Here is a 23,549-nt window from a genome sequence, read left to right as displayed (position 1 = left end):
AGGTATATCTCGATTAAATTCAATTTAAAGGTATATCTCGATTAAATTCAATTTAAAGGTATATCTCGATTAAGTTCAATTTAAAGGTATATCTCGATTAAATTCAATTTAAAGGTATATCTCGATTAAGTTCAATTTAAAGGTATATCTCGATTAAGTTCAATTTGAAGGTATATCTCGATTAAGTTTAATTTGAAGGTATATCTCGATTAAGTTTAATTTGAAGGTATATCTTGATTAAGTTTAATTTGAAGGTATAACTCGATTAAGTTTAATTTGAAGGTATATCTCGATTAAGTTTAATTTAAAGGTTTACCTTGATTAAGTTTAATTTAAAGGTTTACCTTGATTAAGTTTAATTTAAAGGTTTACCTTGATTAAGTTTAATTTAAAGGTTTTAGGCTTAATTGAGTTGAAATTAATGAAGGATTATGGTTTGGCAATATTGATTTAGCTTATAAATTCAGCTTGTTTAGATGAGTTTTTAATTAGTTCCAACACATAGCCCCGTGCTAAATTTGCGGTAACATGAAGATTAACAATAAAATATGTTGTAACGGGGAGCCCGTTACAAGGGATCACTACAAAGATTAAAATGTTAATGAATGATGTGATTCCATAGTTTCGCTTAAATACCAGTAATTAAATCAAATACCTAAACAATTCATAGCAATTCTGACAAATAAACAAATGGCAATGAGGACTGTGGAAATAGCGAACGTAACCCTCTGTTTCCCACATGGTTACGTTGAAAAAATCTCCACATGTAATTTATTTGACTAATTAAATTACGTAAAGACAATGTTCTCCTGGATTAACCAGCACCACTGTTAGTTATATTTCTGAATTAAACAATCCACTCTTGGTAACAAATAATTTATAAAACGAAATATCATATACGGAGTGTTGCAACAGGAAAAAATTGTTTTAACGAATGATGTCTTCCTCTACATTGGTTGAGTTTCTGGAATTATACCACATACCTTCACAATTAGTAGCATTTTAGTGAGATTAACAAATAATAAAACCCTGTATACCTCAAAGGAATGTTGAATTAACTGCTATAGAAACAGTTATTGTAACGGTTGCGGAGCTTCTGAAATTTTAATAATACTTCTAAAATAAAATAAAGATAAGTCCTTCAAGTAGCAGCTCTTTTTCTACAACATACTGTTACTATCCTAAAGAGTAAAGAGCAAGAAGCATCACTATTATTAAAATTATCCAAGTCTGTAAACCAAAAACGTTGCAACATAACCTTCAGCTTAAAAACACGAGAGCGTAAGCCAAACTAGACGACACTGGAGGCTCGGAAGCTGGCTAAGTGTAACGAGTGTAACTGGGTTCTCCCGACTCCCGACTCCGAGAATCAAGAATATATACAAATACAGTACATAAGAAACCTAAGCCTTGGTCTTAAAGAACATCCAAAAACCAATATCTTATAATATAATCAAATCAATTACCTTTAGTTTTATACCTGGATTGCTTTATTAAACAAAATTTCGACCTGATAGCAAAGTGTTTCTTAGCAAGAGTGTTACAGAAAATTTATAAAATGAAATAAATATTTTGAGCCGGTAAAATACTAAACAAGCGTCGACTGCTCAAAAACAAGTTCAACCATGGAGCCTGTATCTTTTTAAGATTAAGGCTCCATGGTTCAACTTCCACAGAATGAATCAAACTGAAAATGTCAACTTAACTTGTTATTAGGCACAAAGCTAGGCCCTCCCTTGTTCTCAATATGCTTGAAAATTGAAGAAATGGGTATCAGCGCGCTAACAGGTAAACCTGACGTTTAACTCAAGAGTTGTACTTCCGTAATTAACTAAAATTAACATACTTAGACTTAATTGTTTCTGATTAGACTAGCCGATCGCACACCCTGAATACTTAATTGTTAATTTAAGAGTATTCCGAAAAGTAACTTCGCTCTAGTTTTTCGGTTAGAGGTGGCTAAATATCACGAAAAACCCCATGTTAATCTCCATAGGAAAATTGGCAAAAGCATGTGAATTTTGCTTTAACGTTACAAAAGAGTATCAAGTCATATCTACAAGGGCCTACCGGCCCTGTAGAATAGGTTCGTGTTATGCAAATTTTGGTAAGTTTAAATTTTGCAAAGGTTTCGTAATGTATTTACCATGTCCATGTCATTATCATTATTTCTTTCAGAACCACATCCAGGAGGAAGCTGCTAGTACAGCGCTTCTCCCGTTTCCAGCGAAGATAGGGAAAAATTCCTATCATCACAAATATCTGATTTTTTTGCAGATTATGGTAAGATGAAATTTCACTAATAGGCCAGGACAGATAGGCCAAAAAAGGGCTTGACCTAGAACATTTGAACATAAAGATGAAAATTGGTAGATATGTTATTTTTGACCAAACAAAAAATATACTAAAAGTCCCCTGCTGTAGAGCGCGAGCTTTCGCCGCCATCTTGGAAAATGGCCGCCGGGAATTACAGCTACAATGTATTCCACGTTCTTCTTCAAAAATTATGAAAATTGGTACACCTTATGATTGGAACCACATAAACATCATGGCAAAATTTTACAGCTCTGTGTTCAATAGTTTGGTCGCCATATTGGAAAATGGCCGCCGTGAATGCTAGGTACAGTATATTTCACCATGTTGTTGGAAAATTATGAAAATTAATAGGTATTGTAATCAGAGCTGTGTGAATCTCATAGTAAAGTATTGAAGCCATTACTCAGATAGTTTGGCCGCCATGTTGCAAAATGGCCGCCATCAATGCCATTTAGATACAGTATATAATTCAAAATTTATGAAAATTGGTAATTATTATGTTGAAGACCGTCTAAAGTCTAAACATCATACTTGAATATTGAAGACGTGCTACTGATAGTTTGGGCGCCATCTTCGAAAATGACCGCTCCAAGTGCCAAATATATTACCGATATAAAAAATTTTTCGATATTTTTTTATTGAGTTGATGATTTTCATGAACGTATAAAACGGCATAAAAATAACTAATTTCGAGTCCAAATTATCGACTTATCTTCAAAATTGGTCCCTGAAATATTTCTATCCTAAAATCTCGAAAAATGAAAAGGAAAGCCATATAACTCAGATTTTGGTTAGGAAAAACCGTTTTATATGGGGTATATACATTTTAGTGTCGTTAAGGATTAGATTTAAGACAAATTTTTAATATTTCGTTCATCTTTCGTTCATATTTCTCGTCATCCTGAAGATTTTTTATTACGGCTAAGACCTTGAAAATGACCACACATTGCCCAGCAAGCTAAACCAGATCGTCGACATTCACAGTTCTTTATGCAAAATGTTCTGCAGACTGCAGGTACAAATAATGAGTGTTACAAAATCATCTGATGCCGGAAGGAGAATGGTGTGAATGGGATTAAATCGTTTCCTAGCTATTTTGGGCTTGAAGATACGCTTGGAAAAAATGTGGTTTTGCGGTGTCGGTTGTTGGATGAAGCTTAGCGAGATCAAATGAGGACTTGACAGTATATGTGGCAACGGTTCCATTATACGTGTAGTATCTACATAGTTGAAGCGTGAAGTGTCAATTATCACCCTATAAAAAACGAAAAGAAATCTCTCTTTGGCAGCAGCTATGCCTTCCTTAGATGCAATATGGTCATTAAAAAAACGCAACGTATTTGTAAGATGTTGATTATCTGTCATTACTTTAAACCACGCCTTATCATAACCACACCCAGTTACAGCACGTAAATGAAAGAAATGTACTCTTAACCTTTTTAACTTAAAGGACTTATCGTGGCGGAGGGGGCAAGAGTTCGGTGTGACGGTTCGGGAGTTCCTTGGGTTTGCCCATGGTTCAGACCGTTCCTTGCCCCATTCCATGAAGGTTATGCTGGGCCGCTTCGCTCCCGCCCAGGTGTTGCCACGGCTCGCCCCCGCTATTGGCAACCCTCTAGGGGTCGCGGATACACTATTTGTTTAGGCCGTATGGCACTGTTGTGCTTGGAGAGAACTCCCCTGTCCCCTCGAGTCTTCTGCTGCCTTAATCCTTCCCTGTCACCGACCACCTCCTGACTGGGCTCGCCGCTGACGGTGTCCAGCTTCTGTCACCTGCTCAAGTGGCGTTTGTCGGGCCCGCTGGCCGAGCCCGTGTGTCATGACGGCGGTTCCGCTGGTTCAATTTGGAATATGATGGGGAGGGGCGCTGATAAGGCCCCCAGCTAGGTGTAGCGCCTAATCAAGGGTTCTGACATGCAATTATTATGAAAAATCTTCAGGATGACGATGAATATGTATGAAATGCTAGAGATTTGTCTAAATTCTAATCTTAAACAACACTAGGATGTATAAACCCCATATGAAATCATATTTTCTAATCAACATGTTGAGAAAAACAGCTTAGAATAACTTTTCTTCCTTTCAGAATTTAGGGCAATGTTTTTCATGTGGCCATTTTTAAAGATGGCGTCGATAATTTCGACTTCGAGATATCCCTTTTTTGTTGTTTATTACGTTAATGAAAATCATCTATTCAAAAAAGGAATTTCAAAAAGATTTATATATTTGAAATATATTTAGCATTTCCAGCAGTCATTTTCGAAAATGACGCCCAAGCTATCAAGAGCACGTCTTCAATATTCAAGTATGATGATTAGACGGTCTTCAACATAGTTATTACCAATTTTCATAATTTTTGAACCATATACTGTATCTATATGACCTTGATGGCAGCCATTTTCCAACATGGCGGCCAAACTATCTGATTAATGGCTTCAATATTTTACTATGAGGTTTACACAGCTCTGATTGTAATGCCTATCAATTTTCATAATTTTCCAACAACATGGTGAAATATACTGTACCTAACATTAACGGCGGCCATTTTCCAACATGGCGACCAAACTATTGAACACAGAGCTGTAAAATCTGGCCATGATGTTCATGTGGTTTCATTCATAATGTGTACCAGTTTTCATAATTTTTGAAGAAGAACGTGGAATACATTGTAGCTGTAATTCATGGCGGCCATTTTCCAAGATGGCGGCGAAAGCTCGCACTCTACAGCAGGGGACTTTTAGTATATTTTTTGTTGGGTCAAAAAGAACACATGTACCAATTTTCATCTTTATGTTCAAATGTTCTAGGTCAAACCCTAAAAGTCCTGGGCTATAATGATTAGTTATGTATTTACCATGTCATTGACATTATTTCTACAGAACCAGGAAGCTGCTCAAACAGCGTTCCTACAGATTTCACTGAAGATCATTCAGAAACAGTTCCGCCTTCCGTTTTCGATGAAGATGCCTGTCATCCACCTGCTACTTGTAAGTATGACAAACATTGTTATATCAAGGGCTTATAAAAGGTAAAACAATGGTTTATAAAAGGTATATGTAAATAATCACAGCCCCTTTATTCGAATTAGGGTATAGTAGCGCGCTTTTGACGCATTAAATTTCGGCAAACTTTTGATATAGAGGGATGATGCAAAGTCTGGCGCCACAAAGACCTTTCTTTTCGTTTCTATCTTTTTAATGTGTTTCTTTAATTGTTTGTTTTAATTTCTTTGTTCTTTATTTCATCACTTCTTGCTATTGTTTCTGCATGCTTGGCCTTCCGTTTTTGTTGGATTTATCAATCGGGTAAACTTTCTTATAGCCGAGATCCTTCGTAGCAGGAAAAGACCCCTGCCAACAGCACAGAGAACACAAGAGGCCCTACGCATGTTCGCGTCTGCTTTGACAGAAATGACCCAAATTGAAAAGGTGAGAAATGAAAATGAAAGGGTCAGGAATAAAAATAAGAGCCAAAAATGATAAGGAACGGCTAAGGCTAGAAACTGAGAGAATTCAAGCTAATAACATGGCCGAAGCTTTGCGAAGGTTGGGAGAAAAATCTCAGCCAGAGAAAAATAAGGATTAGTTTTGTTTCTTATGACATGCATAGTCCACTTCCAGATATTTCCGGTAAACCAAAAAAATTAGATTTCAAGAAGCTGGATATTCCCGGTAAACTAAAAAAAAAATCAGGTTACAAAATCCCAGATATTCCCGGTAAACAAAAAAAATCAGGTTTCAAAACCGCAGATATGCCCAGTAAACCAAAAAATTACGCTTCAAAAACAGATTTATAGCAACCGTGGAAGAAACTGAAATCAAATACAACGCAAATGTACGAGCCTGTTCCTTTTTGAATTGTTTTGCCATAATAAAAATATTTAGCCTGTTCACCAGAAGCTTACCGTAGAAGATAAAGAACGTATAAGAAATATTCTAGTCTCAAGTGCGCTTCCATCTGCCTTGGGGTTGGATCGAAAAGGTAGACCTCGAGCTGCTAAAGCATTAAGCCCAAAACCAATGCTTGTTCCCAATCTCAAAGTATGCTTTCTGTGATTCTGGTTCAGAATGAGGAAATTCTGCTTTCCTATGCCCTTGAACTGAATGATGAGCTTAACAGCATAAGCGACATTACCACGACACAGATTAATATCCTTTATGTACAATGTTATCATGCATACGTTGGTGTCACAAAAGATGAAGCCGTTCCCTTATGTCATGAAACTTCGAAGCAAGGAAAAGAAACTGAAATCAAGAAATGGGCTTGGGAACGGACAAACAGGGTCAACTTGCTACGCGTTGTTTACGTATTCTGAGAAGGCTGACTGAGTGTCAAAAACCAAAAAAAAATATTTTAATTCTATCCTACTTAAAGGTTATAAAAACACTAAATATGGAAACGAAATGGAAGAATTTGGGGTAAAACTATATAGCGAAGTATATAGCTACAAAATTATTATGCTTGGTATCGTTGTAAATGCCCCAACCCCATGTTGTAATTTTTCAAGTCGGAAAACCAGCCCTACTTTTAGAAGTCAAATGTCCAGTAGAACACTGCAAAAAATAATGGTCTGAAAATGGTTTAAATATGGTTTGAAGTCTAAGAGTCACCCAACATATGACTTCGAATGGAACTAAAAGGGTTTTAAAGAAGATTAAAACCATTTTGTTTTTAAGACATATTTTAGATTAAACCATTAAGGGAATGTCTAAATGTTTTGATATAAAACCATATCCAAAAGGCTTTACAGTAAACCCTTTACGGAAACTAAATGGTTTGATGTTAGCCTTGTTTTTTATTTGCACATATGGAATTCACGAGACATCCGCCACTTTTCGTTCAAGGCTTGATGACACACATAAAAAATAGCCTATTTAGATCTGGCACTCTCGTAGAACACACGAGGTTGGCATCAACCCTTTAGACGATAGTTATCACTTGCGATAACTCGCTGAAAAAGTTAAGAGAATTGTCCCCAATGTGTGACTAGCATACTGAATTACATAAGATTTACCGTCCCTCTTTGCATCAAAACGGCACCAAGACCGGTGTTTGAGGCATCGCATTGGACAATAAAGGGGAGAGTAAAATCGGGAGCAGCTAGGATAGGTGCAGATGTTAGAGTAGTCTTGATAGTTTGAAAAGCATTTTCTTGGGTCTCTGCCCAAACCCACTCAACGTCTTTATGTAATAAAGATGTTAAAAGAGTTGCCAATGTTGCGAACCCTTTAATAAAGCGTCGGTAGTAGTTAGCTAAACCTAAAAATGAGCGCAACTTTTTAACAGTAGTTGGAGGTGGTAACTCACTCAGTGCGGTGGTTTTTGGCGTGGTCCACTTTAATACCATCCTGTCCTACAATGTGACCTAGGAGTGGAGCCTCTTTTAAACAAAACTTAGTCTTACTGGCTTTAACAGTAAGACCCGCATCTAAAAGGATTTTAAAAACCTTTTCTAGGGTAGCTAAATGCTTTACAAAACTTTCAGATATCATTACCAAATCGTCTAGGTAGGCACTAACACCTTCCTCTGAGGGGACCGAACAATCGGTCTATCATACGTTGGAATGTGGCGGGGGCGTTACACAAGCCAACGATAAGTACTTTCGAGCAAAATAAGCCTTTATAGGTAGCAAATGCGGCCTTGTCGCGACTAGAGGGGTCGAAGGGAGCCTGCCAGTATCCCGCCTTAAGATCGAGGGTGGTTATGAACTTCGGCATTTTAACTGATTCTAATATGTCATCAATTCTCGGAAGCGGATAAGAACCTTTAATAGTTGCAGAATTCAGCTTCCGGTAATCAATGCACATCCGATAACCACCATCTTTCTTTGTTACTAAGATACAAGGTGCGCTCCAAGGACTATTGCTGGGTTCTATCAAATCGTCCACAATCATCTCCTTAACTATTTTCTCCTTTTTCCAAGGGGAATAGCGGTAGGGGGCACACCCTATCGGGTTGTCATCGCCAGTGTCAATATAGTGGGAAGCGGTTTTTGTTCGACAAGGTACCGAAGCAAAAATTTCTTGGTAATTATAGACTAGATTTTCTAAAGCGTCTCACTTTTCCTCCGATACTTTGGCTACCTATAAGGCTTTCTTTAAATCGTCGCCGTCAATCTCCACGGAACCCATAGTAGGAGGACTCGGTAACTCTTTCAAAGGTGGGTAAGAGATAGCACTTTTTAAGAAGTCGTGTTTTACACCGGGCTCATTGTACCAGTAATACCGCATATCACGATAATTGACAACCATGCCACATTTTGGATAAAATCCATACCAATAATAACAGGATAAACTAAATTATTTAAAAAATATACAAGGGTGGATTCTGTTAAACCAGGAAGGGAGAATGAAACTTTCGCCGACCCAGCTGACGTCACGAGAGTTTTATAAGCTAATCTAACTGCTAAGCGATGCTGCTGACGAGTTTTAGATAGGGGGGTTATCTTTCCCTTAAAACTACTACTATTAACGTCACAGATGATCCTGGGTCGACCAGTGCGATTTTCTCCTGAACATTTACTTTATCTAGAATCCCAGCCAATTGGGGAAGAATTGATATTTTGATTGGTGATACTATCTGCGTCGGTTAAAATAACGGCAGCGAAATATATTATGTTGTTTTCAGAAAAACGCGTGTCGCTTCTCGTGGGAAAATCTCTATTTCCGATAAACTTCGGCTAACCTTTATTCAAACAAATGTAGCCAACCTATTACAAATATTGTTCTATTATTAACACCATGAAAGCCCATATATTCTCCATGTCGAACCATATATACATTCAGATTCAGGAAATACTTCCGAATGATTTTAAAATTCAAATTAGGTTCAGATTTTAAGGATAATTTTAAAGAAGATCCTCCGACCAATCGCGTAATGCCTTGCCTTTTTATTAACATATTTCTCGTGGCACGCACCATGTCTCGCGCCATGATTATCACGTCGCGCGCGAACTTTATCAAATCTCGTGATAAATTTAATTCAACACGTAACATGCCACGAGAATTTTGTTAATAAAAAGACAAGGCATTACTCGATTGGTCGGAGGTCCTTCTTTAAAATTATCCTTAAAATCTGAACCTAATTTGAATTTTAAAATCATTCGGAACTATTTCCTGGATGTTTGACTATGCAGACTGGTCTAATAATTAGTAGAAAAATCGATAAAAAATCACTTGATTTTCTACTTCACCCTCCCTTTAAACTGTAGACAATACGTTAAACATTATTTCGATTACAGCAGTCTATTGCATTACATATCTATTATTCACGTTATCAATCCTGCAACACAATATGGTAGGAAACATAGTATTTTCAGTGGAATAATACTATCCCATAGAAGCTATTGGCCACAAATACCGAAGCCACCCTGTATATACTTGCTCAAAATGTGCGTAAATGAAAGTCAATTTTGCTTATTTTATGAATATATTATAGCCAAAAAACTCCCAAACCTCAAACAAATAATAACGGCTTTAACAAATAGACCTGTAGTTTTAAAATAAGTTCCAGATGCGGCTCGTATAAAACGTTTGAAAAAAAAACAGACGTACGAGGAAATTTTTCGGGGTGTGTCAAAAGCATGAGAAATTACAGTAACCAAAGACGATGTAGATCTTTCAGGGCTAATTTTAAATATATTTGAAAGTTTCTTCAAATAAAGCTCCGTTAATTCAAGCGATTGGGTTTCAACAAGTAATTTAACTAATTGCTATCGACATATACCAACATAATAGACCGTGATTTTCTTCGCTTCATATTAACCTCAATTTTTGGAGTGAAAAAAATGAAAATAAATTTTTAATCTAATTATGTCCTTTGAAAGGGATTAAAAAATCAATTTATATTTAAATGGTAGATTATCCCTTTTCTCGCTATGACAAATTTAATTGGTTTGATTTAATGAGTTCTTTTTCGATCACGATATTATTATATTTTAGTATAACTTATTTTTTGTTTAAGTACGATAGAATTTAGTGCTAACAGTTCAATCATATTTTTCCTGATTTAAATAAAAAGAGTGTTAACTTAATCATTTGGGTTTGAAAAATATACTTCTACTTTTAAATGATTTTTTTGAAATATTATAATTCTTAATAAAATAAAGATTAAAAAAACTTGAACTCTATATCAAGGTTTCAAAAACATTTCATTATAAAAAAACACCTATAAAGTGTTGATGTTTAGCTTACTGTTAAGATTATTCTAGGTGCATCTCTTAAAAGTGAGAAAATAGGTGGTGTTTCTATTTGGAACACTATTCAATGATCCTTAGAAAAAAAGAGATGTAATTATACATCAACATTGAAACAATAAACATAACCTCACACCAAAGTTTAACTTTAAAAGACGTTTAGATGTTGAAATCATAAACAACTTTTTTCTGTACAATTTCCTGACCATTCGTTTTCCGATTTATTGCCTGTTCACTTTCGAATTTTCTAACGTTTACCAGCCGATTTCGTGTTCATACTATTTCCGATTTCGTGACCCTTTGCTGCTTATTTTCCTACCATTTGCTTTCAAATTTCGTGTCCATTCACTTACCAATTTTGTACCCGTTAAGTGCATTTTACAATCAACCGTAGTAAACGGGCGTATATACTGGGATAGCAAGACACATGAAGGGTACGGTCTTAGTTCACAAATCAGGTGATCCAAAAATACGTACGGCGAGTTAAATTTCAGTACTTTCCTCGCAGTTGATTTTTGTTGCAGGGGAAGGAACTGATACTTCATGCAATTAATTAAAAAAAAATTAATTTACAAGCTAAAATATATTGGGAGCTTTCAGTGGAGGATCGTGTAGCGGGCAGATTTTATCTTTTAACTATTGCAGTGGTTTTAATTATTCAGTATACCAAAGAAAGGGTTGTCGCCCGTTTCCGCACAGTTTTATTTTTCACACCTTAGAAACCTATAGCCCGTTTCCGCACACTTTTTCATAACCCATTTCCGCACAGTTTGCAAAAAAAAATTATTTTCTTGTTGCTTACATTTTAAAAACCTTAAACTTATGTTGCTGGCCCATTGGACCGAAAATAGCCAAAAATTGAGGTTTTATTATTCTACAGGGCCGGTAGGTAGATATGGCTTGACACTCTTTTGTAACGTTAAAGCAAAATTCACATGCTTTTACTAAATTTCCTACGGAGATTAACATGGGGTTTTTCGTGATTTACCCCTACCGCGAACTGAAAAACTACAGCGAAGTTACTTTTCGGAATACTCTTGAATTAACAATTAAGTATTCAAGGTGTGCTATCGGCTAGTTTAATTTAAATCAATTAACTCTAAGTATGTTAATTTTAATTAATTCTGAAAGTACGTCAAAAAATTACTTTTGGGTCAGTTTATCTAGCAGTAGACACTGACAAATTTCTTTACTATTTCATCCGAGCTTAAACACCTTTATAATTTTTTTCTAATTAACTGTAGCACCCCTAATAAGAAATACTTCGTTATCAGGTCGAAATTTCGTCTAGAAAAGTAATTCAGGTAAATAATTACAGTTAAGAGAGGTTTTTATATCATTTAAAGTAAGTTTTTGAACGTTCTTTACGGCCAAGGCTTAAGTTGTATTTTAGTTTGTCTATGTAATATAGTCTTTATAGTGTCTTTCCCCTTTAAAGATAAAAAAGCTCATTTCCAGCTCTGTATTACAAAAATACGCAGTCTGCTTCGTTTCCTGCTACAAACAAATATATGAGGTATACAGGGTTTCATTATTTGTTAATCTCACTAAAATGCTACTAATTGTGAAGATGTGTGATATATTTCCTTAATTTAAACCAATGTAGAGGAATTTCCATGTTTACATCTGCACAGATTCTCTCAACGTAACCACGTTGGAAACGGAGTGTTACGTATGAGGTATACAGGGTTTCATTATTTGTTAATCTCACTAAAATGGTACTAATTGTGAAGGTGTGTAATATATTTCCTTAAACTGAACCAATGTAGAGGAATTTCCTTTTTTACATCAGCACAGATTCTCTCAACGTAACCACGTTGAAAACGATTCGTTAAAACAATTTTTTTCCTTGTACCCTTGGTATGATCCGATGCTGCTAGAATTGAACTGCTCAAGTGAGCTGCTATTGGACCTTTTACCCAGAATTCCTCTCGTTTTCGGAAAGGCAAAGTTCACCTAATCCACTATTTGTTGGACTTAATAACGGCCAATGTTAGTGCTGGCATATGTTCAATTACAACAAGAAACAAATGATTGAATTAATTTTGGATAATTTAGGAATATTTTCAGCCGATTGAAAATCAATTATAAATAACGGAGTTGTTTTGGTGGTTTCCACTAACGGTTTGAGCGTTTATTATAATTAAATAAAATGAAGTAAAGTTTAAGATAATGTACCGTCAGTTGAAAGCAATATCTAATCACCTATAGCGGTGCTTCTAAGCGAGCGAGAAAATGAAAGAGAGAAAACACCCCAATGGCGGGATCACACCTGTGTTTTAGTTTCTCTGTATGTAATTTCCAAATTCACTTACAAATGTACTGTACACCGATTACACTGAGTGATCGGTCGTTCGGGCGCTAGCGAGTGTCAAGCCACAACCATAACCATTCATGTACACGAATGTTTTATAGTGTTAGGTTAATAAGGTTGGCGTGCAAGTCCGGAGTGTCATGTACCGTTTACTAATGTGAAAAGGTTTCGATCTATATGGTAATATAATATAGTGTGTTGCGACGGCTCAGATGACCCATACACTGGAACCACTGGTGATTATAAAATGCAATATTTTGGGAAAATAGAGGAAGGGAGGGGGTGTCGGAGTTAAATGTGACCTTCTTGGCATAACTAGTAATGAATGATGTGTTTAACCATATTATTTCCACGGGAAATGAATATAACAAGTCATTGGTACTGAGAAGTATTTCTGTTTATGTGATCTTTACCCTTAACCACGCAGGATAAACTTTGTTGCCTTGTCTTAAGTAGACGACATTCACTGTCTAATCAACAACTTAAAACAGATTTAAACTTCTTTTGGTGCAAACTTGAAAATTTGTCAAGCCAGCAACAATTAAAACTATGTTGGTCAAGATGCTTACAAGTTGTAGTTAGTGAGCATCGACACGAAATCCCTTCAAAAAAATTAATTTCATGATAAAATGTTTTCGGAAAATGTAATTGTTCTTGAAAAAGCGTAGATATGTAATTTTTTCAATTAATTTAGAGGGAATGGATCGATTAACAGTAAAATCAGTTGATTGAATTAAATATTGATTAAGGATTGAGTGTATAAAAAGAACTAGAAAAAAATTTCAATATCTGAAACTTCAGTCAATTGATAAACCTCACACATATCGTTTGTTTTTTCGGCCTTGGTCCAAACCAAGACCTTTTTATATAATACAATTAAGCGTTATTCCATTTATGCGTTATTCCATTTGTGCCTTATTGCCAGTATGCGTTATTCCGAATATACGTTATTCCGCGTATGCGTTATTCCCTCGCTCAGTATCGGGACGTACACGCGGGTTGATTGATACATTGCCGTCTTTGTGCACTCTCATGATACAAAAAGACCACAGTGCAGGCGCCAAAAGCGAGATGGAAGGCAAAGTTTTACCCGCGTGTCTTTCCCTTTTAGTTACATCGAAATGGTATATTACAGACCAGAAGTTTGTAATACTTCACTTCGAGAGAAGTGTTACAGTGTACCGCAGAGTGTGACTGATATAAGCGGTACAGTTTGTTCAGATTCGGTAATGAATCGTTACTGCGCATAAGGAACAAATACACAAACAAACCACTTGATTGAAGTAAACTAAAAACATTGCCAAATTCATATTTACTTGAAGGGAGAGAATGATATTAAATTTTTTCTCACCCTTACTTTGATTTGATACAATGCTACTATAACCATAACCAAAGTACCAAAACATAGTAATTTTTCCAAAAATGTATTTTATTAACTCCTGGGTACTACTTTGATTTCATAGTCGGCCGCTAAACTAACAAGAGGATTGTTTTCCATTACCATTTCGCCTCTGTTTCGCGGACCATGATAGACGATCCGCGCCTTTTGCATGACATTAGCAATAACGAGAAACAAGTCGTTGCGAGCCATTTTCTCGCCAATACACATTCTCTTTCCTTCGCCGAATGGAACGTAACCTGAAAATTTCTTTGTCGAATAATTGCCGGACGATTCCAGAAATCTTTCGAGTTTCAATTTACGCGGTTCTTCCCACAAATTCGGGTCAAAATGGGTAGCGTTGATGTCAAAGATGACCATGGTTCCTTTCGGAATTTTTCGCCCACCGAGTGAAGTGTCGACGTTAGCAGCGTGAGGAAGTAGCATCGGAACTGGCGGTGGCATCCTCAAGATCTCGGAGATAAAAGCCCAAGTGTAAGGACAGACATTTTTATATTCTTGCGTAGGGAAGTTGGTACCTGCAATATAAAACCGCCAATACGCGAAAAAGATACTCTTTCTGAAAAAATGTCAAATATATTAGGCTACTAATACCTATATTGTCGTCTATCTCCTTTCTAAGGCGTTCCTGGATATCGGGATAGGTTGCCAACGCCAAAAAGATCCAAGTTAAACTAACCTGCGTGGTATCCGTGCCAGCTGAAAACGCGGAGTATACTCGCAATTACGCGTAATAATTTACTTTTGCAAATAAATAAATACCCAAAAACAAATCGCCTAATATTTTCTCTAAATATTTGTCGGTCAAATATTCTTTGCTGGCAGATTCCTCTTTTTCCGCTTCTATTCCGGATGCGATGACTGAATCGGCGAAATGCCTTAAAGGCTCACCGAAAACGTATCCCTTTTTAATAACTCGTAATCTTTCACTTAAGAAGTTTCCAATTTCTTCGAGGCTAAGTCTGATTCTGTTTTCAAAACCGTGGAAGAAGGGAAAAAGTAGCGGGTAAAAGTCCCCTGGAGAAACGAGCATAGTTTCGTGGAATAAATCAGCGCTTTTCTTGAATAATTGCGTTTCGGCATCGGACAGTTTATTAAAACTGCGTAATACCATTATCAAACTTCATCCATAAAGCAGATCCATACTTAGAAGAGTTTTGTAGGGTTATGAATTTTGACATTTTGATAATACCCAAAAGCAGTTTGAGCTATGATGGGGAAAGTTGTTTTTTGCAGTTGTTACTGCGGGTTGAAAGGGCTCTTTTTAGACATCATATTTTGTAGCATTTCAGACCATTTCTTCAACGCTATCTTGTACAATGGTAGCCAGTACATCAGAATCGGCGAATTTTCTACGATAAAGGAGGTTTAATACTCTGTATTTAAAAATCCGCGAATCTATACAGTCTAGCTTTACGTAACGGCTGTGAATCCAACTTTTCGGCACACTTCCCATTGCTTGTTATTACTTTGAAACGCCATAGCGTCCGTGTGTTTCAAGGCGTGTTGCACTGAAATATATCAAAAGCGCTACCAATATATTTTACATTCGAAAATAAAGTTATCAAACCTTACGCGAATTGAATTCTGGTCTCGAAATGATGTCATTTCTTTTGGTTAGTAAGCCTTCTCTGGTCATCTCCCAGTCCGCCACAATAGCCATGGGAACAGAGCCAGCCCACAATGTGTATATTCCATTGTACCTCTTCCTTAACCTTTCCAAAAGGTCCTGCACGTTATTCTTATTTCGAACTTCGAAGAAATACTGCGACAAAAAATAATAATTAGTATATCAAGAATAATGACTGATTTAATAAGATCTATCTTACGTAACACGTTCCCGAGTAAGGGAATTGGCAAAGGTCTGGGTGGAAGACATCTAATTTCGATCCAATATTTAACGATATAAAATGTTATCAACCCGATGGCTAGAGCCGGAAACCACGACCAATCCACGTACAACATTTCCATGTAATAAAACCCTTTAAATTACTTCTTCAAAATTTATCCTCGGCTAATAAAACGACCTTCAAAATCATAATGATTCAAGGAGACTTATATAAGATGCTTTTATTTTGTAGAGATAAGTTGATTAATTTTATTTAGTCTATAATTTTCAAACAGATAATGGTATCGAAAGATGAATTTCAATTTCATCTAAGAATAATGGAAGGACAAAATTGTTCAATAACGTTTGCAAAATACGTTCCATAAATAAAGTAAGTTTTCGTATTTATTTCAGTAATTATTGCTTTGAGATTTTATCTTTGCTATAAAATCAGGTCTTGAGAGAGAGCGTGAACGTTGTTTTGATCTTGAGAGAATGAACGTTATTCTTTTCGCGCTCGAGGAAGGATTGTTTTCAAGGTCCTTACTATACGTCAGATTTAAACTACAATCAGGCACAAATAGAAATAATATAAAGTAGTAAACTTTAAGGTCTCGTTCACTGGTCGAAAAATCTGCGTTCTACTTTAATATTATCATAAGTTTATCATGCCTCTAAGTACACAAATATGGGTTACAACTGGGCATCTTCTGCAGGCTACTGTTACGTCAGAACTCGTATAGCGCTAAGATCCAAAGAGAGAAAATTTTGAAATTCCTGTCGCGGTGCAGTCACCAAACGGACGAGACGATTACTAAATGGCTCACATGAAAAAAATCATCCATTGGAATAAAGGAGATTTTTGCGTTTCGTATAGGCAGGCATTGGGAGGGGGACGAATTTTACTTAAGCAACCCCCAAAATCCCACCAAAGAGGAGGGAAATAGGGAGAGATAATCGCATAGGCAGCCGTGATCCATCCGTATTGAGAAGAGAGGAAAATCTGTGATACGCGGCGGCTCTTAACGCGCAACTTATTCGCGCACAGTTGACGTTATTGGTTCTCCTCTTTCGGGCTACTACGTCACCAAAATTGCTCGGAAAGGTTTAAACGTTGTTAAAACGTACGCTTTAAAAATAAAAAGTCGAGGCTTAAGTGAAATGTTCAGACAAGTGGGCTTTTTTAAGCAAAGAGTTATTTATTTATCAGTGGTAATTTAGATAAGATTCGAGCCGTGTAATGTTTCAGGAAAATATTCAAAATATCTTACTTGTAAACATATAACACCAAATCCTGCTAATGGATCACTATCACCATTAGAAAAATGGCTTGAGCACACGAACCCACGAAATGATGTTTTTAATTACACATTGTTGATGTTTGTTTATAGGTTTTCGAAATGGTTTAAAAGTTATACCGTTCATTTTTGGATTACTTGAATACCGCGTATTGCTACTACAATTGAAGTAGTAGGATTTTTTTGTGGTAAACCATTTTAAATTACCTCTGATAAATAAATAACTCTTTGCTTAAAAAAGCCCACTTGGCTGATCATTTCACTTAAGCCTCGGCTTTTTATTTTTTTAAAGCGTACGTTTTAACAACGTTTAAACCTTTCCGAGCAATTTTGGTGAGGTAGTAGCCCGAAAGAGGAGAACCAATAACGTCAACTGTGCGCGAATAAGTTGCGCGTTAAGAGCCGCCGCGTATCACAGATTTTCCTCTCTTCTCAATACGGATGGATCACGGCTGCCTATGCGATTATCTCTCCCTATTTCCCTCCTCTTTGATCCCACTCTCTCTCGTGAGATAGAGGCGGTTTCAGTACAGAAACATTTTAAAAGGGTTAAAAGAAATGCTAGACTAGGAAGTACAATTTTGTTTTGAAGTTGAGGTAATAAATGATACGGAGAGAGTATAGGGTTTCACTAAAGAGAGCCAGACAAACACAATTTCCATAGGAGTAGCAGCCATATCTCAACTTAGAGGCATGATAAACTTATGCTTTCTGATATCTGTATTCATCTTTGGTATAATTCGTAAATATTTTGATAAACCCTTTGCTTGTTGAATGATTCTCGTCGTTTTCGATAAAAAGTTGAAAGGTTCAAGAGCTTTTAGATAACAGCAACAGTGACGGATTTGATATGTTTAAAAGTGTATTCTAGGAGTCCCTTGTCGGGTTTAACATTATATATTACCATAACGTTGATAACTGAAAGACAGTTGCCTACTTAATTAGTTAGCCACGAGAAATCCACGAGCCACATTTTTATGAAAAAATGTTCCTTTAATCAGTCGATTACAAAAGGTCAGTAATATTAAACATTATACCATCAATATTCAGATAAAATACACCACCTTGAACTCTTGAATATTTGTAAGTAATTAGGGTAGTATCTAATTTAAAAGATGGAACTTGTTTTATCTAGGTAAGACATTAATCTCAAAATCCGCGGGCAAATTAAAGAAGGCGTTGTTTTCACTCTGCATTTTATTGGCGTTTCTGCTCGCCACAATGCGAACTTTGCGCGTGACATTTGCAATGATGAGAAATAGATCATTTCGAGCTAATTTCTCACCAATGCACATTCGCTTTCCTTCGCCGAATGGAAGATAACCGGGTATTTTCTTGGACGCGTAGTTACCATCCGAGTCCAAGAACCGTTCCGGCTTAAATTTCAACGGTTCTTCCCACAAATTCGGATCAAGGTGTGTAGCGGTAATATCGAAAAACACGATTGTCCCGTAGGGAATTTTCTTGCCGCCAATTGACGTGTTGACGTTGGTGGCGTGAGGAACGAGTACGGATAAGGGCGGTTTGTACCTCAAACATTCCGAGATGAAGGCCCAAGTGTAGGGACAATCTTTCCTGCGGTCCACGGTTGGTAAACCGGAACCTAATTGTAATTAAATTGCATTTCGGTATAGGTAATATCGGGATAAACATACAAACGACGTAGGTAATTCTAATGGTGCTTGTTCCGAGCTTAAAGGCCGACTTCCAGCGAAAAGGGCTCTAGCGAACTGACAACCGAGCATCGAGACTAACAGTGGAGCGACGGTGCCGATTTTCGAATCCCCGCTGGGGCAAAAGTTGGAAGGCTTCTAGCTAACTGAAAACCGTGCAATGTGGTTCTAGCGAACTGAAGATACGCAATAGAGAATTTCCTTCCGAGGAAAGCAAAATTCGAGAGGAAAAATGATTAAAAGGATTTCTGTTGTTCATCTTCAGTTCTCTAGAACCACATTGCACGACTTTCATTTAGAGAGAACCCTTCCATCTTTTACCCCAGCGGGGATTCGAAAATCGGCACGGTCACTACATTGTTAGTCTCGATGCTCGGTTTTCAGTTCGCTAGAACCCTCTTCTTTGGAAGTTGGCCTTTAAGTTTCATCCTAACATAAGACCGTTAAGACGGGAGAGGAGAATAATTCCCCGCGACCCATCTATTGAATCCTACGCAATTAAGAAAATGTTTGTACCTATGTTGTCGTCTATTTCTTCACGAATTTTTTCCTGAATTTCAGGAAAGGCAGCTAAAGCTTCGAATACCCACGTGATGGCAGTTGTAGTTGCGTCGGTACCAGCTGAAAACATAAGTATATCTTGATGTCGCGTTTCCCCGGAGGTGGATAGGTCGAGGCGGAACTGTTGCGTGGCCAGCAAGACCTCCCGATCTCAACCCATGCGATTTTTTTCTTTGGGGCCATCTCAAGGACTTGGTATACCGAAGTGAAGTTCGCATTACGACAAAGGATAATTGATGGATGTGATAGCATCCGTACGCGCGCAAGTTTGCTTAAACGTTGATGGTGCCCATTTTGAAAATTTTTTGTAGAACAATGTAATTGGGTTTCATTCGAATTATTTTAAAAGTAATGGGGTTCGATTCGAATTATTGTAAAAGTAATGGGGTTCGATTCGAATTATTGTAAAAGTAATGGGGTTCGATTCGAATTATTGTAAAAGTAATGGGGTTCGATTCGAATTATTGTAAAAGTAATGGGGTTCATAAGAATTATTGTAAAAGTAATGGGGTTTGATTCGAATTATTGTAAATGTAATGGGGTTCATTCGAATTAATGTAAATGTAATGGGTTCAATTCGAATTATTGTAAACGTAATGGGTTCAATTCGAATTATTGTAAACGTAATGGGTTCGATTCGAATTATTGTAAAATGAATGGATTCGATTCAAATTATTGTAAAATTAATGGGTTCGATTCGATTTATTGTGAAATTTAAGGGGTTCATTCGAATTATTGTAAAACTTAAGGGGTTCATTCGAATTATTGCAAAATTTAACGGGTTCATTCGAATTATTGTAAAGGTTAAGGGGTTCATTCGAATTGTAAAAGTAATGGTGTTCATTCGAATTGTAAAAGTAATGGGGCTCATTCGAATTATTGTAAAAGTAACGTGTCTAATTGAAATAAAGAATTAAAGACTGGCCAGTTACTAGTACATCTGAACAAACAAGCAACCGATATCTGAGCTACTTTCCTTGCCTTTAATTACAATCATTAATAAAAACCAAGGGATTAACGCTTTTGGCCGTTTAACACGTTCATGGTCTTCCACTAGGTTTGAACTTATTTCGATCATTGCCTTATGCTCAATAATCGAAAACAATTGGGTCAAAACCACAATACTAGTGCTATAATTCTGCAAAATCTTGTTTTTCGGCCTACTTTTGAGAGCCCATAACGTCGCAACGGAGCGCTTTACCCCAAAACGTCATAGGACCTTTCGGACTCCTTTTGACCCAAGGAACATGCCTGTTAATTTGTGCCAGACTTTTCAGAAACACCCTGTATATTCACCTATTCCAATCCGACCGGAACCAAAATTGGGAGGTTCCATTCGACCGAACTCCAGCACTTTGGGCGGTTTTCGCAAAGTGGAAAATAGCCTCAATATACTGCACTTAACGAAATAGGCCAGGACAGATAGACTAAAAATGGGCTTGACCTAGAACATTTTAACATAAAGATGAAAATTGGTACATGTGTTGTTTTTGACCCAACAAAAAATAAACTAAAAGTCCCCTGCTGTAGAGCGCGAGCTTTCGCAGCCATTTTGGAAAATGGCCTCCGGGAATGCCAGCTTCAATGTATTCCACATTCTTCTTCAACAATTCTGAAAATTGGTGCATATTTGGATTGTAGCCACCGGATCATCATTGTAAAATTTTAAAGCTCTGTGTTCGATATTTTGGTCGCCATATTGGAAAATGGCCGCCGTGAATGGTGGGTGCACAATATTTCACCATGTTGTTAGAAAATTATGAACATTTATAGATTTTATAATCAGAGCTGTGTGAACCTCATTGTAAAATATTGAAGCCATTCATAAGATAGTTTGGCCGCCATGTTGGAAAATGGCCGCCAAGAATATCATTTAGATACAGTATATTTTTCAAAAATTATGAAAATTTGTGAATATATTGTTGCAGACCGTCTAAACATCGTACTTAAATATTGAAGAAGTACTAAATATAGCTTGGGCGCCATATTGGAAAATGACTGCGGGAAATACCAAATATATTACGGATATATAAATTTTTTTGATATATCTATTTTTGAGTATATGATTTTCATGAACGCATTAAACACTATATAAATAACTATTTCCAAGTCTTAGTTATCGACCCCATCTTTAAAAATGGTCGCTGAAAGATTACTATTCTAAAATCTGAAACAAAGAAAAGCAAAGCTATATTACTCAGATGTTGATTAGGGAATATCGTTTAATATGGGGTTTATATAATATAGTGTCCTTAAGAATTGGATTTAAGACACGTTTTGAACATTTCGTTCATATTTATCGTCATCCTGTAGATTTTTTTTTATTTTAACATCAGGAAGGAGAGTTGTGTGAATGGGTCTTCGACTTTCGCGATCGCGAACCCATACCCACTGTTCGGGATTAAATCGTTTCCTAGCTATTGTTGACTAAATATTGTCATTAAAAACTCTCAACGTACTTGTAAGATGTTGATTATCTGTCATTACTTCAAACCCCGCCTTATCATAACCACATGCAGTTAAAGCATGTAAATGAAAGTGTTCTCGGAACCTTTTTTTTCTCAAATGTCTCGATTTGAGATCTCTTCTTGGTGTGGTTTTGGTTTCAGATTTAAGAATGAAGACGTTCCAATTCGGGTGTGATGGTCTAGTAAAAGAACCAAGATATTCCGCTACTACAATGGCTAGGAAACGATTTAAACCCAGAAGAATGGGGATGGGTTCGCAATCCCGAATGCTAAGACCCATTCACACCACTCAAGACCAACTTTTATTACTAATTATCTTTAAGTGCGGAACCTCTTGTGTAAAGAACTGTGAATGTAGACGATCCGAATTATTTTGCTCAGCAATGCGTGGAAATTGTCGCGGTACTAGCTGTGACGGAGCAGAGCAAAAGGACTTGTCGTGGCTGAGGGCGCCCGAGTTCGGGGTGCCGGTTCGGGAGTTGCTTGGGTTCGCCCTAGGTTTGGATCGTTCCCTAAAGGTTTCGCTCGGCCGTTTCGCCCCGCCCAGTTGTTGCCTTTGGCTCTCCCCGCTATTGGCAGAAGCCGGTTAGGCTTTACACATGAAGTACGTAACATGTGCCTGGTGGATCTACACGATACTCTCTAAGCTCCTAGGAAAGAACCTCCCCTTACGCGGAGGGAAATAATTCAGTAACGCGACTCTTTCGGATCCATCCGATCCTTCCGCCTAAAGAACCGATTTACCACGTACCTAAATTCGAGAACTACTATAAAGACTGAGTAGGGTGTCTAAAATATTCTAGAGATAAAACTATTCACAATACCAAAGATTATTTGGGAGTAAGTCGTTAAAATGTTATAAAACTGGGTAGTTTTTGCTTGGACTATTTAAGACGCCGTGCATCTGTTTTTTAACGAGGTATTTTTCTGTTCTCGCCATTACGGCGGCTCGAGACGTCACATGTTTTCGAAAACGGAGTTGGGGAAACGTCTTACCCTCAAAGTGCAAATGGCTCTTTTCAATTATTTACCAGCTCGCAAATAATGAAATTTTTTAAGAAACTTATGTCTATTTGAACGGTAGAAGTAGTTTTGTAAAGAAAAGTGTAGGAATAGCATTATTGGAATTTAAATTTTAAATCCCGCGCCAAATTTTCGTCTGTCAAGTGTTCAGCAATCAAGCGCTACGTCACGCCATCAAAAAAGCCATATCGATTAGATGATTTTTTGATGGGCAAGCGTTGAGCATCATGACGTCAAAACCGGAAACGCGAAAAAGCGTACAGTAGGGAAAATCTGACATCGCTTAGTAAGCGCTGTCGTCAAAGAGGGTCAGGGTACGTTCAGTAACCCTCTTTGATGACAGCGCTTACTCAGCGATGTCAGATTTTCCCTACTGTACGCTTTTTTGCGTTTCTGGTTTTGACGTCATGATGTTCAGCGCTTGCCCATCAAAAAAAACCATATCGATTAGATGGTTTTTTTTGATGGCGTGAC

At 37.0% G+C, this 23,549-nt stretch overlaps 2 protein-coding genes and 1 long non-coding RNA gene across 4 annotated transcripts; all 3 read right to left on the bottom strand.

The window, feature by feature from the left end:
- Positions 1-208: 208 nt before the first annotated feature.
- Positions 209-2,080, bottom strand: LOC149649088 (uncharacterized). Of its 2 annotated transcripts, XR_016371666.1 has the most exons (5): positions 1,467-2,080; positions 1,259-1,360; positions 1,038-1,181; positions 656-964; positions 209-581 (listed from the first exon to the last, which is right to left on the bottom strand). It is a non-coding gene; the product is annotated as an uncharacterized LOC149649088 (long non-coding RNA). The 2 variants fall into 2 exon arrangements; XR_016371665.1 differs by having other exon boundaries at positions 1,038-1,360.
- Positions 2,081-15,480: 13,400 nt separating this feature from the next.
- LOC149649087 (steroid 17-alpha-hydroxylase/17,20 lyase-like) lies at positions 15,481-17,424 on the bottom strand. Its single transcript, XM_089849432.1, has 4 exons — positions 17,421-17,424; positions 16,054-16,103; positions 15,800-15,989; positions 15,481-15,735 (listed from the first exon to the last, which is right to left on the bottom strand). Exons 1-4 carry the CDS (start codon positions 17,422-17,424, stop codon positions 15,638-15,640), a joined length of 342 nt encoding a protein of 113 aa, XP_089705558.1. The 3' UTR covers positions 15,481-15,637.
- A 912-nt stretch (positions 17,425-18,336) lies between these two features.
- On the bottom strand, positions 18,337-19,667 carry LOC149649086 (steroid 17-alpha-hydroxylase/17,20 lyase-like). The gene is made up of 2 exons (XM_089849516.1): positions 19,540-19,667; positions 18,337-18,953 (listed from the first exon to the last, which is right to left on the bottom strand). The coding sequence occupies exons 1-2, from the start codon at positions 19,652-19,654 to the stop codon at positions 18,478-18,480; spliced, it is 591 nt and encodes a 196-aa protein (XP_089705642.1). The 5' UTR covers positions 19,655-19,667; the 3' UTR covers positions 18,337-18,477.
- Positions 19,668-23,549: the final 3,882 nt, after the last annotated feature.

The sequence above is a fragment of the Phalangium opilio genome, unplaced genomic scaffold (assembly GCF_054372755.1).
Source record: "Phalangium opilio isolate 3A_F unplaced genomic scaffold, DU_Popi_V2 ptg000088l_1, whole genome shotgun sequence".
NCBI classification, from domain to species: Eukaryota; Metazoa; Arthropoda; class Arachnida; order Opiliones; family Phalangiidae; genus Phalangium; species Phalangium opilio.
This window is presented reverse-complemented; position numbering and strand designations above follow the sequence as displayed.